The sequence below is a fragment of the Gobio gobio genome (genome assembly GCF_949357685.1).
Source record: "Gobio gobio genome assembly, chromosome: 19".
Classification (NCBI taxonomy): domain Eukaryota; kingdom Metazoa; phylum Chordata; class Actinopteri; order Cypriniformes; family Gobionidae; genus Gobio; species Gobio gobio.
In genome coordinates, this window is record NC_137112.1 from 11,615,901 (window position 1) to 11,629,853 (window position 13,953).

Sequence of the window (13,953 nt, forward strand, 5' to 3'; positions counted from 1 at the left end):
TAAATGTGTTAAGTATAAGTAACATGATTAAATTGGGCTGGAATTACTAATTGTTTTTATATTAAGGTGACTAAATAAAATTGAACTTAATATGTTTGTTTAAATTGAGATCAAATCAATTGTGTGCAACCACTTACGATATTTTTTTTTTAGTAAATTCAACAAGTAATTTTTTTCAGTGCTGAAGCTTTCTAGTAATCCCGAAGACCTTGATAAGCTGGTGTGTTTAATCAGGATTAGAGCCAAAATGCAGGAAAGTGGATGTCGAGGGCCAGAGTTACAGTTTCTTCCATTTTCACACTGCAGTCCAGTGACGCTGCTGTTGTGCCTTGTCAATCGTCAACCAACTGGTTGACAAAGTAATTGCATTCTGTTATTAAAAGACATTAGCACACAAAAATGAATAAAACTGGGAGGCGCTCCAAGCTTTCTATTAATGCATTATTTATTGAAACACTATAAGTACCTCATTAACAGCAATTATGCAGCCAAGTTCGACAAACACACACTTTAGTGAGTGAGTTTACAGTTTGATTAAGTCTGAAATGCGTCACTTGACTCTCATGGATATGTTAACAAGATCAACTTCAGCTTCATAAATTCCTGATAGACTTTGATCAACACATATTTATTGCTTAGGCTAGTAAAAAGCACAAAGAAATGTACAAAAAAGCATTAAACCATAGTGTTCAAAATCTTAGTTACAAATTTTATTTACCCAGGAAATACTTGAGTGAAAGTATCACAAAGTAAAGTCAACTCTTTAACCCTTTTTGCTAAATGTATGAAATCAAGAAGCAAGAGTTAGGTAAAAAATAAATTTGATGCATAAAGGAAATTAGTCTTTTGATTACAATTTTGGAGGAAAATGTCAGTAGTCATTCACAACGGAGTCAAGTTTGTCAGTAAAGGGTTATAATTAAAACGTGCTGAATGAAGAAGTTTTGGTAACTAATGAGACTTCCCTTCACAAGGACAGATGGTCAATCACATTGCACATTTCACATTTGAATAAACGGTTGCAGAATCACGCCTGGAAGCATTATGTGATTTACACATTTTGTACACATTTTTTTTACACATTTTTTACTTGTAAAGGTAATTGATTTAGAAAAGCATTCAGACTCACAGAAGCATAGGTATATTTCGCATTTTGGCTGTTGTTTGCCCAGGGAAATTAGACGTTGTATTCATTAGGAAAAGAGGCATTCAAGTTGTGTATTAGTGCATGTATGAGGTTTCGGTGCTCAGTCAGAGTCGCTGCTGCTGCTGCTACTGCTGCTGGATGATTTCTGCGACAGGACAAAACCAAAAACAGTTTAGACGGCGAACAATTCAGCAAGACTGCAACCAACTAATCACCTTTCAGGATGGATTGTAATTAAGAAGTTTCAACACACTGGCTTGTCAGTATATATATATATATATATATACACTGTATTGCCAAAAGTATTGGGACACCCCTTCAAATCATTGAATTCAGGTGTTCCAATCACTTCCATGGCCACAGGTGTATAAAATCAAACACTAGGCATGCAGATGCTTCAACAAACATTTTTGAAAGAATGGGTCGCTCTCAGGAGTGAATTCAAATCGTGGTACTGTGATAGGTTGACACCTGTGCAATAAGTCCATTCGTGAAATTTCCTCACTACTAAATATTCCACGGTCAACTGTTAGTGGTATTATAACAAAGTGGAAGCAATTGGGAACAACAGCAACTCAGCCCCGAAGTGGTTTGTCACGTAAAATCACAGAGCGGGGTCAGCGGATGCTGAGGGTCACAGTGTGCAGAAGTCACCAACTTGTGTCAATAGCTCCAGACCTCCAAACTCCTTCAGATGAGCTCAAGAACAGTGCGTAGAGAGCTTCATGGAATGGGTTTCCATGGCCGAGCAGCTGCATTCAAGCCTTACATCACCAAGAGCAATGCAAAGTGTGGGATGCAGTGAAATATTTATTTAAATTTATTTATTTTTTTTGTGGTGTAAAGCACGCTGCCACTTGACTCTAGAGCAGTGGAGACGTGTTCTCTGGAGTGACCAATCACACTTCTCTCTCTGGCAATCCGATGGAGGCGTCTGGGTTTGGCGGTTGCCAGGAGAACGGAACTTGCCTGACTGCATTTTGCCAAGTGTAAAGTTTGGTGGAGGGGGGATTATGGTTTGGGATTGTATTTCAGGGGTTGGGCTTGGCCTCTTAGTTCCAGTAAAAGGAACTCTTAATGCTTCAGCATACCAAGACATTTTGGACAATTTCATGCTCCTTAACTTGTGGGAACAGTTTGGGGATGGCTTCTTCCTGTTCCAACATGACTGCGCACCAGTGCACAAAGCAAGGTCCATAAAGACATGGATGAGCGAGTTTGGTGCGGATGAACTTCACTGGCCTGCACAGAGTTCATGTGCATGTAAAGGCAGGCATTCCAAAATTATAAAAAAATATAATGTGTATATAACGGGTAAACTAGATACATTTCTAGTATCAACATAATTTGTTGTTCAGATATTCCCCCTTTAAAATAAAAAATATCAACTGTATGCAAAGTGATACACATTTGGTTTTTGATCACTGAAAATGGGTGACCAATTTACCACTTCATTTGGCCTTTTAAATGAAGATACCAATTAATAGACCAACCAATCTCTGAATAAATGTAAAATAATAATGCTGCTATCTTTATAAACTCATTTTTACACCCCTGCAATATGGCTCCAAATCTCAGGTAAAAATTGTCATTCGGACCCCCTCTACAAAATAGTGGACTACTCAGTAAATATACGTTCATGAAATGTAATATTTTGACTTTCCTCTTGACTTTTTCTTTCACCAGACAAAAAAATGATCAAAATAAAAAAAAATTGCCAGGGGGCCTCTGGTTGAGTTGACATGGAATGACCCTACCGAATTATTTCAAGGTTAGTTTCTGGCAACCCCAGCTGCCATTTTTTTTACTGTAAATGTAACAGATTTTTTTTACAGTATATTATACATATATATAAAACCATGATACATTTTATTTTTCAGGATTTTTTTATGTGTAGCAAGATTTTTTTTATTTGCATTTATTTGAAAGAATATTTTGTAACATTATAAATGTCTTTACTGTGATTTCAATTTAATGCATCCTTGCTGACCACAGACTTTTGAGCAGTAGTGTGTGTGTGTGTATATATATATATATATATATATATATATATATATATATATATATATATATATATATATATATATATATATATATATATATATATATATATATATATATATAGAGAGAGAGAGAGAGAGAGATAGAGATAGAGATAGAGATAGAGATAGAGATAGAGAGAGAGAGAGAGAGAGAGAGAGAGAGGCTATAGCTCAAATTCAAATTGGCAATCACATGAAATGATCCAAGAAGTGTTTAGACATCACAGGAGTGATAATGTCACGCAACATTTAAACTCACTCATATCCACCGAACATTCAGCCTCTTACCTTGCCATGTTTCATATGTTTATGTTCCTTGTTAGCTTTATGAGCTTTATGCCCTTTCTTCATCTTTTTCATCTTTTTGTGTTTCTTATGACCAGGTACATTCATTCCAGCTGGGTGGCCTCCAAACTGCGGGACGGGGCATGGCTGCCCTGCTCCAGGATACGGGCCAGGGTACGGCTGCCCTGCTCCAGGATATGGGCCAGGACACGGCTGCCCTGCTCCAGGATATGGGCCAGGATATGGCTGCCCTGCTCCAGGATACGGGCCCTGCGGGCCAGGCACACCGGGAGGGAAAGGGTATTGATTTGGGGTCATGCCAGGCGGATAGACAGGGTTCTGTCCAGGTGGGCAGGATGGGATAGGCATGGCTGGATATGCAGGGTTTGGAGGTGAAGGATAGGCAGGATTGGGCGGCTGAGGTCCTGCGTATCGCAGCAAGGCAGATATGAGTTGAAAAAGTATGTGTAAGTATTGAGAGTCAATACATGAATCTTCATGAAAAACAACAGGAGGATATCCCTTGTTCATACAGTGATAATGGATTGGAAATGATAAGCTCAAAAAGAGACAAAAAGTATCATAACGGTACAGTAGTCAATGTCACTGCACTGCATTGGCATTTAAAATCAACATCCACTTTCATTGCATGCAGAACTGCCATTCTTTTACAATTTTTTGTTTAATGGAAGAAAGACAATACTGTACAGTAAAACAGTGATGGAACAGCAAGGATGCGCGTAAACGACACAACAACAATGACATTTTAAATTTTTGCATGAACTTTCTTTAAATCTAAAGTTTTCAAAGAACTGTAAAGCTGATGTGTTTACTATCAACCAAGATTTTACTTTGAAGATCAAGAGACGACCCAGAACGCTAACCAAAGTTCCTTATCGAAAAAAACATGTCACAATATTCCTCATGTAAATGATTCATATGCAGAATAAAGGAGCAGGGCCTGGTTGAGTTAGTTAGTAGTGTGTTGAAACTGGCGGTTATGGTAAGGGGCGGGACATTTCCCAAATACACTGGAAACGCTTGACCAATCACAACACACTGCTCCAGCCGACCAATCAGAGCACATTGTGCTTTTCAGAAGGAGGGGCTTCATAGGAGACAGGAACTAAACAGGCTTATGTTTCCCGTAACTCGCTGCTTAACCACCATAGTAGGGCTGCAACGAGCGTGAAATGCGTCGACGCGTCGGCGGCACATTATTTACGTTCTAGAATGGAACAGAAGATCTAGAATAATGGCGGCTTCTGCTCCCAGGCATAGTGAAAATGATACTATTACTCCTGTTAATGCGACCCGGTTCCCCTCTGTCCCAAACACATGCACAATAACATGCTGTATATAGGTAGTTTGCATGATTAAAGTAACATTAAAGTTAAGATATGCCTCTAGCTTTAATCATTTAAATATGTCTTTGAAGTTTGGGCAAAAACTTCTGGCAGCTTTAGTCGTTGTTTATGCACATGTATCTTCAAAATAGACGACTAGTTCTACATTAAAACTATGCTGAAAGCTCCTGTATGTGAACCTTTTGCAGATAAATACAAGTGCATTTTCGTTTGCTATTGACACAAATCAATAAGTAAATCATACTCAACTACTATAGTAAACAACTTTTCCTAATTAGGCCTACTCTGTATACATTTTATGATGAATAGTATCATTATATATTATGTTTAAAAAGCTTCTTGTGTTCATATATTTAATTATAAAATGGCATACTATGTACACTACCCTTCCTGAAATACAATTAATATTGTCGTCATTCATTGATTTCATGTTAAAATAATAAACAAATTCACTACCCTTTTTGAAATACAATAATCAGTAAAATAGAATAATAAGATTAATCTGGAAAAATAATCGTTAGATTAGTCGACTAATCGAAAAAATAATCGTTAGATTAGTCGACAGAAAAAATAATCGTTAGTTGCAGCTCTACACCATAGTATGATGCATCGCTGGAGAAACTAACTAGTCAGGACTATTTCTCTAAAACGTAGCAACTTTTACGCACATCTGTCATTCGAACCAAGTTGGTTCAACAATATAGTTATTTTACTTACTTTGGCTACAAAACAAGTTCTCTATTAAATAACGGATAAAATGGATTACACTGCCTATCAGTAGCTGAACTGTAACTGTGAGCCTGATTGAGGTGTAACATGAATGTTGGGTTGAGAAATTATTAATGAATGTATTCAGTGAAAAAAGTGAAACCAAAAATCACCTTGATTGGGCCACATGTTTGTCTCTTCCAACTGACCTGCAACAAATAAAAGAAAGACAAACTTTAAAATGTGATTGTTCAATACTTCATTCATGAATGTATAGCGAAAACTAGATTTACCACTTTCACTCTGCCTACGTCAAACCAGTTATGTGTGCTGAACAGATATTTACTACAAATATGGCTTAATCGTAGCTGTATACATTACATTCAGTGGTGCCAAAAATAGCCTAAGCTTAAGATGCAGATGAGGTCTATGCTCAGAAATATTCAAATCTACCTTTTGGATATGTGAACAGTCAGACTGGAGTTATTACAGTTGCACATGATCTGTGCCATTTCAATAAAAAACATCCAAAACCATAAAGCACTGAATCAAGGTGATTGGATGTAAAGGTCCAAGCAGTATATATATATATATATTAATTATTATTATTATTATTATTATTATTTTTTAAATAAAGTTCAGATAAGCACCATTTAAAATTTTCAATAAATAAATCAAAAAAGAGAGTTCATTAATCAGGCATTGGCTTGTTTCCCACCTTTGTAAATGGTAGCAGCGAAATCCACAGTCAAACGACAGAAGCAGCTACACTTACACTAGCATTTTATACAGATGTGTTTGATGTAAAACTCAGAACTGTAGTGGCCCTGAAATGCAAATGAAATGTATGCCTCAATGCAATGCAAATGAGGAACTGTTACAAAGGTTGTCTGACTTTCTTCAGTGATGGAAGAAATGGATTGTATCCATCCAGTCAAAAGGCTTACACAGCATAATATGGAAGTTGAGATAATCTTTTCTTCCCTATTGTGACATATGAACCAGTTTATGGAACAAGAACAAATGTAGGGCAAATGTAAGTTATTTTGATTAAAGATTACAAGTCACAGAAATTGAATGCAGTGTATTTACACTAAGTGCGAATAGCCTGAGGCGCACTGCAGATACTTTTGACGCAATAGACCCCAGTTCAAATCCGCCTTTTGCCGAACTCATTCTTCTCCCTTTTTCCTATCGCATATCAGATAGGAAAGACATTTGTTTTCAACAAATATGAAGGAAATATGTGAAAAGTGGAATTAAAGTGCCTAATGGTTATTAAATAATTAAATGTTCACTGGATAGGGTAAGGTATGGCGAGGGCTTTATTGTCCCAATAAGGTGGCACTTATTTAATAAATATAATAATTTACATTCAATATGTTATTAATGCATGCTGTTTTATAATGTACTAAAACACTGAGGGGCAAATGGTATCTAATTAAGCTACCATACCATTTACACTTATTGAAAAGAAAACACTGCTATTTTTACAGTGTAAATAGAATCTATCACGTTTTGCACTTAATGTAAATAGCCGTTGTGAAATTAAAATAATGTGCACGGATAAATAAGTTATAATTATAATTAATAATAAACACTGTAATATTCCATACTAAGTATAGTCCATTTTGATTACATAGTGACTATTAAAGGGATAGTTCACCCAAAAAGAAAATTAGCCCATGAATTACCCACCCTCAAGTCATCACCTAGGATGACTTGAGGGTGGGTAAATAATGGGCTAATTTTCATTTTTGGGGAACTATATGACATTCTTCTTTCAGACGAATCAGAGTTATATTAAAAATGTCCTGGCTCTTCCAATCTTTATAATGGCAGTGAATGGCTGTTTCTGCTTTGAAGTCCATAAAAGTGCATCTATCAATCATGCTCCACACGGCTCTGGGGGGTTAATAAAGGTCTTCTGAAGCGAAGCAATGCATTTGTGTAAGAAAAATGTCCACGTCTCTAACTGTCGCATGCATTCACGAGAGACTGGCGTTCCAGCATATGTCGTAGAACGCTCCTGTGAGAATATGCTAGTTCTTGCGAAACCAATAAGGTTTTGTTTTGCTCTATCCTCTGCGCTTCCGTGTTCGTCACCGGAACTTATGCTACACCTGGTTCCTAAGTTATGCGCTGGAACGCCAGTGAACGCGTGCGACAGTTAGCGGAAGTTAGAGATTACAGTTTGTAAAGTTTTAAATATGGATATTTTTCTCACACAAACGCATCGCTTAGCTTCAGAAGGCCTTTATTAACTAATTGGAGCACTTTTATGGACTTCAAAACAAAAAGCCATTCACTGCCATTATGAAGCTTGGAAGAGACAGGAATTTTTTTTATATAACTCTGATTATATTTGTCTGAAAGAAGAATGTCATATACACCTAGAATGACTTGAGGGGGAGTAATTCATGGGGTAATTTAAATTTTTGAGTGAACTATCCCTTTAAGCACAGCTCTTTACACTTTACTGTTGTGTTTTGTTATTTGTTCGTTTAATTTGCACTTCAGGGTCAACATATAGGCTATAGATTAATTTTGACAAGATGAATCCTGCTAATATTACCTCAATACATTAGTACCTGTAATACATGGCCAATTTAAAAAACAACAAAGCAATGGGAAATAGAAGAAGAAGAAGAAGAAGAAGAAGAAGAAGAAGAAGAAGAAGAAGAAGAAGAAGAAGAAGAAGAAGAAGAAGAAGAAGAAGAAGAAGAAGAAGAAGAAGAAGAAGAAGAAGAAGAAGAAAGGGAATAATAAGAAGAGACAATATGTTTAAATTCAACAACATTTCCAATTATTACATAAATTCAAAAATACATGTTGTTACTTCGTCAATCGTTATCTTAAATTTCAATAAGATCAGGCATGAGTCCTTTGCTTCCTGGAAACTGCGCACTCCATCCGGGACAGCAGCACTTTATATCTGGAAAACGCCCAGGGCAAACAACGACTCCTTCTCCCACACTGCTGTATGCCCTTACTAAACACCAGCTCTGCTATAAGAGCTGAAAGAGCTGAACACGCAGGGAAGCACCTCAGAGGTCAAGAAGTCCAAAACACTAACTCCGTTCACATAAAAGCTTTGAAAATACACAGGCATGAAACAGCTTATAATTCATAAAGTAATAACAAACTGAACGGCATTGGAATATCCTTCTTTTAGCCGATGGCGATTTCCTAAAGATGCAATTTGTATTTCCAAATAACACAAACAACAACGCTACAAATAATCACGTTTAGACCACATACCTTCTTCCTCGGGAAACTTTAATGCACTGACTGACTCCCGCTTCCGCGTTCCCCGAGCTCCTCGATCACCGGCGTGACGTCACTGGAGAGCGTACTCTGACCTCACCTGTCACCTGTCACCTGTATCTGATCAGTTACAACTGTTCAAACAGCCGGGGTTATGTAGATGAAGAAGTCAGTGCTCTGACATTCATTAGAAGTAACAACATTCAGGAGGTCCCAACTATTGTTTCAGGATTATTAGGAAAATCTGTGTGTCTATAATTGAGTCCCTATTCGCATATGTATGCACTATTCTATGCCATTTAGTAGTATAAATAGTGATAGACAGAATTCCAACAAGAAAAAAGTGCACTTCAAATACCCAGATGATGCACTTAAAGGGATAGTTCACCCAAAAATTTAAATTTTGTTATTATTTAATCATACCTCAAGTTGTTCCAAGCCATGAGTTTATTTCTTCTGCTGAACACAAAATAAGATATTCTGAAGAATGTCGGTAATCCAACAGTTGATGGTAGCCACTGACTTCCATACTATTTTTTTCCTACTAAGTCAATGGCTACCGTCAACTGTTTGTTATTCTTTAAAATATCTTCTTTTGTGAGAAAAACTCAAAAAAGGAAGATATAATAATTTGTCTTTTAAAATAAAACTTTATTTCTCAGAATTTAAAGATAAAAACAATTGTGAGTTATAAAAGTAAAAAAAGTTGAGAAATAAACTCAAAATTGGAAGATATAAACTCGCAATTCAGATTTTTTTTTATTATGCAATTGCGAGTTTGTATCCCGCAATCCTGACCCCCCCCCCCCCCCCCCCTCAGAATTGAGATATAAACTTGTAAATGCACGAGATATAAACTCGCAATTCTGAGAAAAAAGGTCGCAATTCTGTATCTCACAATTGTGTTTACATCTCGCAATTCTGAGAAAATAGCCAGACTTGTGAGATAAAAAGTCGCAATTACTTAAATTTTCACATTTACTAAATTAACTTAAATTTACTGAGTTGTTTCTACTTAAAATGAGTATTATCAGCTTTACTTAAGTGTTTGTTCGGTCAACTTAACATTGCTGAGTGAAACGAACAAACTGGGCAGTGGATCTGTAGGTCCCAGCATGCTTTGCAAGGGACTGCATTAGGAGAACAAATTTAGGGATTAAAGTGTTATTTTATGTTTTTCAGTAAAGGGAAAGATGTCGTTAGTTTATTTTAGTGTTTAATGTTCAGTTATGTTGGGCATTTAGAGGAGTTTCTGTAATTTTGTGGTTACCATTATGCAGCAGAGTGGTGCCTGTGTTTATGCTGTGGGCACTTATATAGCCTACACTCATTTAATGAATGCACTTCCTACCCTCAATTAAGTTATTTTTGAATTTTGTTTCTAAAAATATGCTTGTTGTTATTTAATAGTTTTCCACTTACACCTGTAGAGCAAGTAGTTAATTTAACAAGGTAAATTAAATCGATAAATGTGTTCACCTAACATAATAAGCTTTTAAAAATGTAAGAACTTTATTAAGTAAACTGCACATATAAATATTATGTAACAATGACAAATTCAAATGGTTTGTATTTACTTAAAGACATTTTGTTAGCTTTACTTGACTTTCCTTTGTTCATATATCTAAATAGTTATTTGTGGAAAAATACTCAATATAGTTGCATGGAACCACTTGATGCTGCTTTTTTGAGTAAATTCAACAAGTCATTTTTAGCTGAGTACATAGTGTGTGATTTATACAGTATATTTTTGTAATGGATGCCAACAAAACATTCAGGTTTTGGCACTCTGCTAGTTGCTTTAAAAACAGCATAAAAGCAGAAATATGGTAGTAGCCGGTGACCAAGACAACTGTGCTTCATTACGACTCCATGCGCAGTATCACCAGATCAAAGGTTAGCTGGGAAAAGCAGCAACTAACAGACTTTGTACTGGGAGGTTTTTACAAATGTAGAATGCAGTTAGAACTTCAACAAACTCTATGGCAATTAGCTTGTCCAGTTCTGAGGTAAACATGCCAGAACATTTCAGCATGAAGGGCATGTTCTGCAAGCGAGAGAGCAGAGCTTGTCCTATGCAAGTCCAAGTGGGCTTCATGCCCTACATTAAGTTAAGACTTCTCAATCCTGTTCCTGCAGAGTTCTTTCCGAATCCTGCTCCAACACACCCATCTGTAATGATCAAGTGCTCCTGAAGATTTGGGCTGCCCTTAACTCCACTTTCAGACATACACTTCTAAGTATTTTCCCTCGAAGGAATCCCCGCCCCGCCACCATTTTGAAGTGCGTTCAACTTCGTCAAGGGAACAAGGGAAGTTTATTTGAACAGACCCTCGACCCCTTGGTTTTGACAGAAGAAGCGAGTCTACTCAACATGTACACTTCAGGCGGATCCATAGACCACAACTATTGTGATGTCACAGCAGATTGTGCTTAATTTACCCCCACCCCACACAACTCTATGATATTGGAGTTATTTTGACATTTAACCACATAATACTTGTAGCTACCTTAAGCTGACTGTTATAGTTTATTGCATTTATCATTTGTGTAATTTTTCTCAACAGCCCAAGCATACAGGCCTATAGAATGGTGCATAAAACAGTAGTGGGCACTCGTGCAACGTAAGCAATGATGAGGGAAGTTAGCGAGGGAAGGGCATAAAAAGATTGGACTTAAATGCAGCCCTAGATGAGCTGCTTCCGGTGTGTTTGATCAGGGTTGGAGCTGAATTTTTGGAAGGTAGATCTCCAGGAACAGAAGTAAACACCGCTGCCGAAGTAGCAAACACTTGCGCTTCAGTCATTCATTTTTTCACATGCAATGTTTGGATTATCGTGCACATAAGTAAGCATTACTGAGTGTGTGTGTGGTTTGATGTTCTGGAGTTCTTATTACCACCATCCTCACTGCATTCACTTTTTAGTTTCCATGGCCTTTAATTTGCTCACTGTTTAGTGTTTAGAGGACAACATTGGACAGAAGGTAGAACATGTTTTTTCAAACTAGCCCCTGAAATCAAACCCATGATCTTGGTGCTGTCAGCATCATGCTCTACTCTTTTAGCTACAGGAACACTATACCTATGAACTTTAAAGTGTTCAGATACAAATAACTGTATATAAATACTTATTGGTCCAAAAAACTGCCCACAAAACCTCTCGCAATACAATTTTACCTTGGAAGGATGTCCTGTCACTTTATCCACTACAGTAAAAGACCTGGGTGTTATATTAGACCGCAACCTGACATTCGAAAATCATATTTCATATGTTACAAGAACGGCATTTTTCCATCTTAGAAACATTGCTAAGCTACGTAACATGCTATCTATTTCTGATGCAGAAAAGTTAGTTCATGCATTCATGACCTCGAGATTAGATTACTGTAATGCTTTATTAGCTGGTTGTCCTGCATCCTCAATAAACAAACTACAGTTAGTCCAAAACGCGGCTGCTAGAGTTCTTACTAGGTCAAGAAAATATGATCATATAACACCAATTTTATCATCTCTACACTGGTTACCTGTGAAGTTCCGTATCAATTACAAAGTATTGCTACTAACCTATAAAGCCCTAAATGGTTTAGCTCCAGTGTATCTAACGGATCTTCTATCGCCCTACAATCCATCGCGCTCTTTAAGATCACTAAACTCGAGGCTTCTGGTCATTCCTAGGATATCTAAGTCCACTAAAGGAGGGAGGGCATTTTCACATTTAGCTCCTAAACTCTGGAATAGTCTTCCTGATATTGTTCGAGGTTCAGACTCGCTGTCCCAGTTTAAAACTAGATTAAAGACGCATCTCTTTAGCCAAGCATTCACATTATAATTATCTTTTTATACTACAGTTAAATCGGATCAAAAGCATTAATATAATATTCTGAACAGCAGCTACGCTAATCATTTCCCATCTGCTTTTCTGTTGTTATCTCGGGACACTAGTCCCGAGGTAAATAGTTCATCAGCTCCAGTTTGTATCCAGCCTCTCATGGAGACTTCGGATGCCCCGACACCTGTGATGAGACGACTCCACGCCTGTGAAGAGACGACTCAACGCCAGCGTTGTTATGGCCTAAATTAATACACGATTGATTAACTTTTTCGAACATTATTCTTTAACATTGTCTTTTTAACATTTTTACTGTACATCTATGAAATGCACTTTCTGTAAAGCTGCTTTGAAACAATGTGTATTGTGAAAAGCGCTATACAAATAAATTTGAATTGAATTGAATTGAAATAACTAGAGGCCAAGCACCGTAGGTACGTTGGCACCTATTGTAATCGTTAGTGTTATAATTCTTCTTCTTCCACTCTGTTAGTATATGGCAGCCCATAGAACCGTTTGCGGGAAAGTTATGAAATTTGACATACAGAAAGAGAACAGTCCGAACTATCACCATAGCAAATTCGGAGTCACTAACTCAATCCCTCTAGTGCCACCAACTGTCCAAAGTTTCACTTATGTTTAGGATAATAACTTTTGAACCGTAAGGTCTAGAAACAAAATGTATCCTGATTCCCTGGCTCAAGATGATTAGATTGCACCCTATGATATAATTTTCCATCATGAAAAATGTACCACCATTTTGAATTTTCTGAAAACCTACTTTTTCGAACTCCTCCTAGGCCATTACTCCAATTTTGACCAAATTTGAACCAGATCATCATCTAACCATGGCGACAAAAAAAAATGGAATTCAAGTTGATTCGTCAAACCATTCTAGGAAAACATGTGAATGAATTCAACGAAGAGCAAAATGGACGTGAGGCTATGGCCCTGTCCACACGAACACAGGTATTTTCAAAACCGCAGCCTTTTCTACGCGGTTTGGCTGTTCGTCCACTTGCAAACACAGTATCCGGTTACTGAAACCAGGCTTTTTTGAAAACTCCAGCCAGGGTGAAGATTTTTAGAAACTCTGGTTACAGCGTTGTCGTGTAGATGGTGAAACCGGAGATTTCGGCTTAAGTCGAAGTGTGCGGCGTTCTCTCCTTTGTTTGACGTCAGATTGAGCGCCATTATCTCTTTTGTTTACATGAGTGGAGTCTATGCAATGGGGGACGACGTAGCTTTTAATAACTGCTAACAGCGCTTATCACATCTATACAGATCATAGACCGTAAAAAAATGTG

General features: G+C 37.2%; 2 protein-coding genes across 2 annotated transcripts in view; both read right to left on the bottom strand.

Moving 5' to 3' along the window:
- suox (sulfite oxidase) overlaps positions 1 to 13,953 on the bottom strand; it is an 892,829-nt gene that overhangs the window by 582,489 nt on the left and 296,387 nt on the right. The gene's annotated exons all lie outside the window — the stretch shown is intronic.
- Positions 428 to 8,883, bottom strand: prr13 (proline rich 13). The gene is made up of 4 exons (XM_079845062.1): positions 8,811 to 8,883; positions 5,723 to 5,758; positions 3,478 to 3,899; positions 428 to 1,292 (listed from the first exon to the last, which is right to left on the bottom strand). Exons 2-4 carry the CDS (start codon positions 5,736 to 5,738, stop codon positions 1,248 to 1,250), a joined length of 483 nt encoding a protein of 160 aa, XP_079701188.1. The 5' UTR covers positions 5,739 to 5,758; positions 8,811 to 8,883; the 3' UTR covers positions 428 to 1,247.

Coding starts and splice junctions, on each gene's coding strand:
- prr13 (XM_079845062.1), bottom strand. Junction 1,293..3,477: donor AACATATGAAACATGGCAAG/GTAAGAGGCTGA, acceptor GTCCTGTCGCAG/AAATCATCCAGCAGCAGTAG.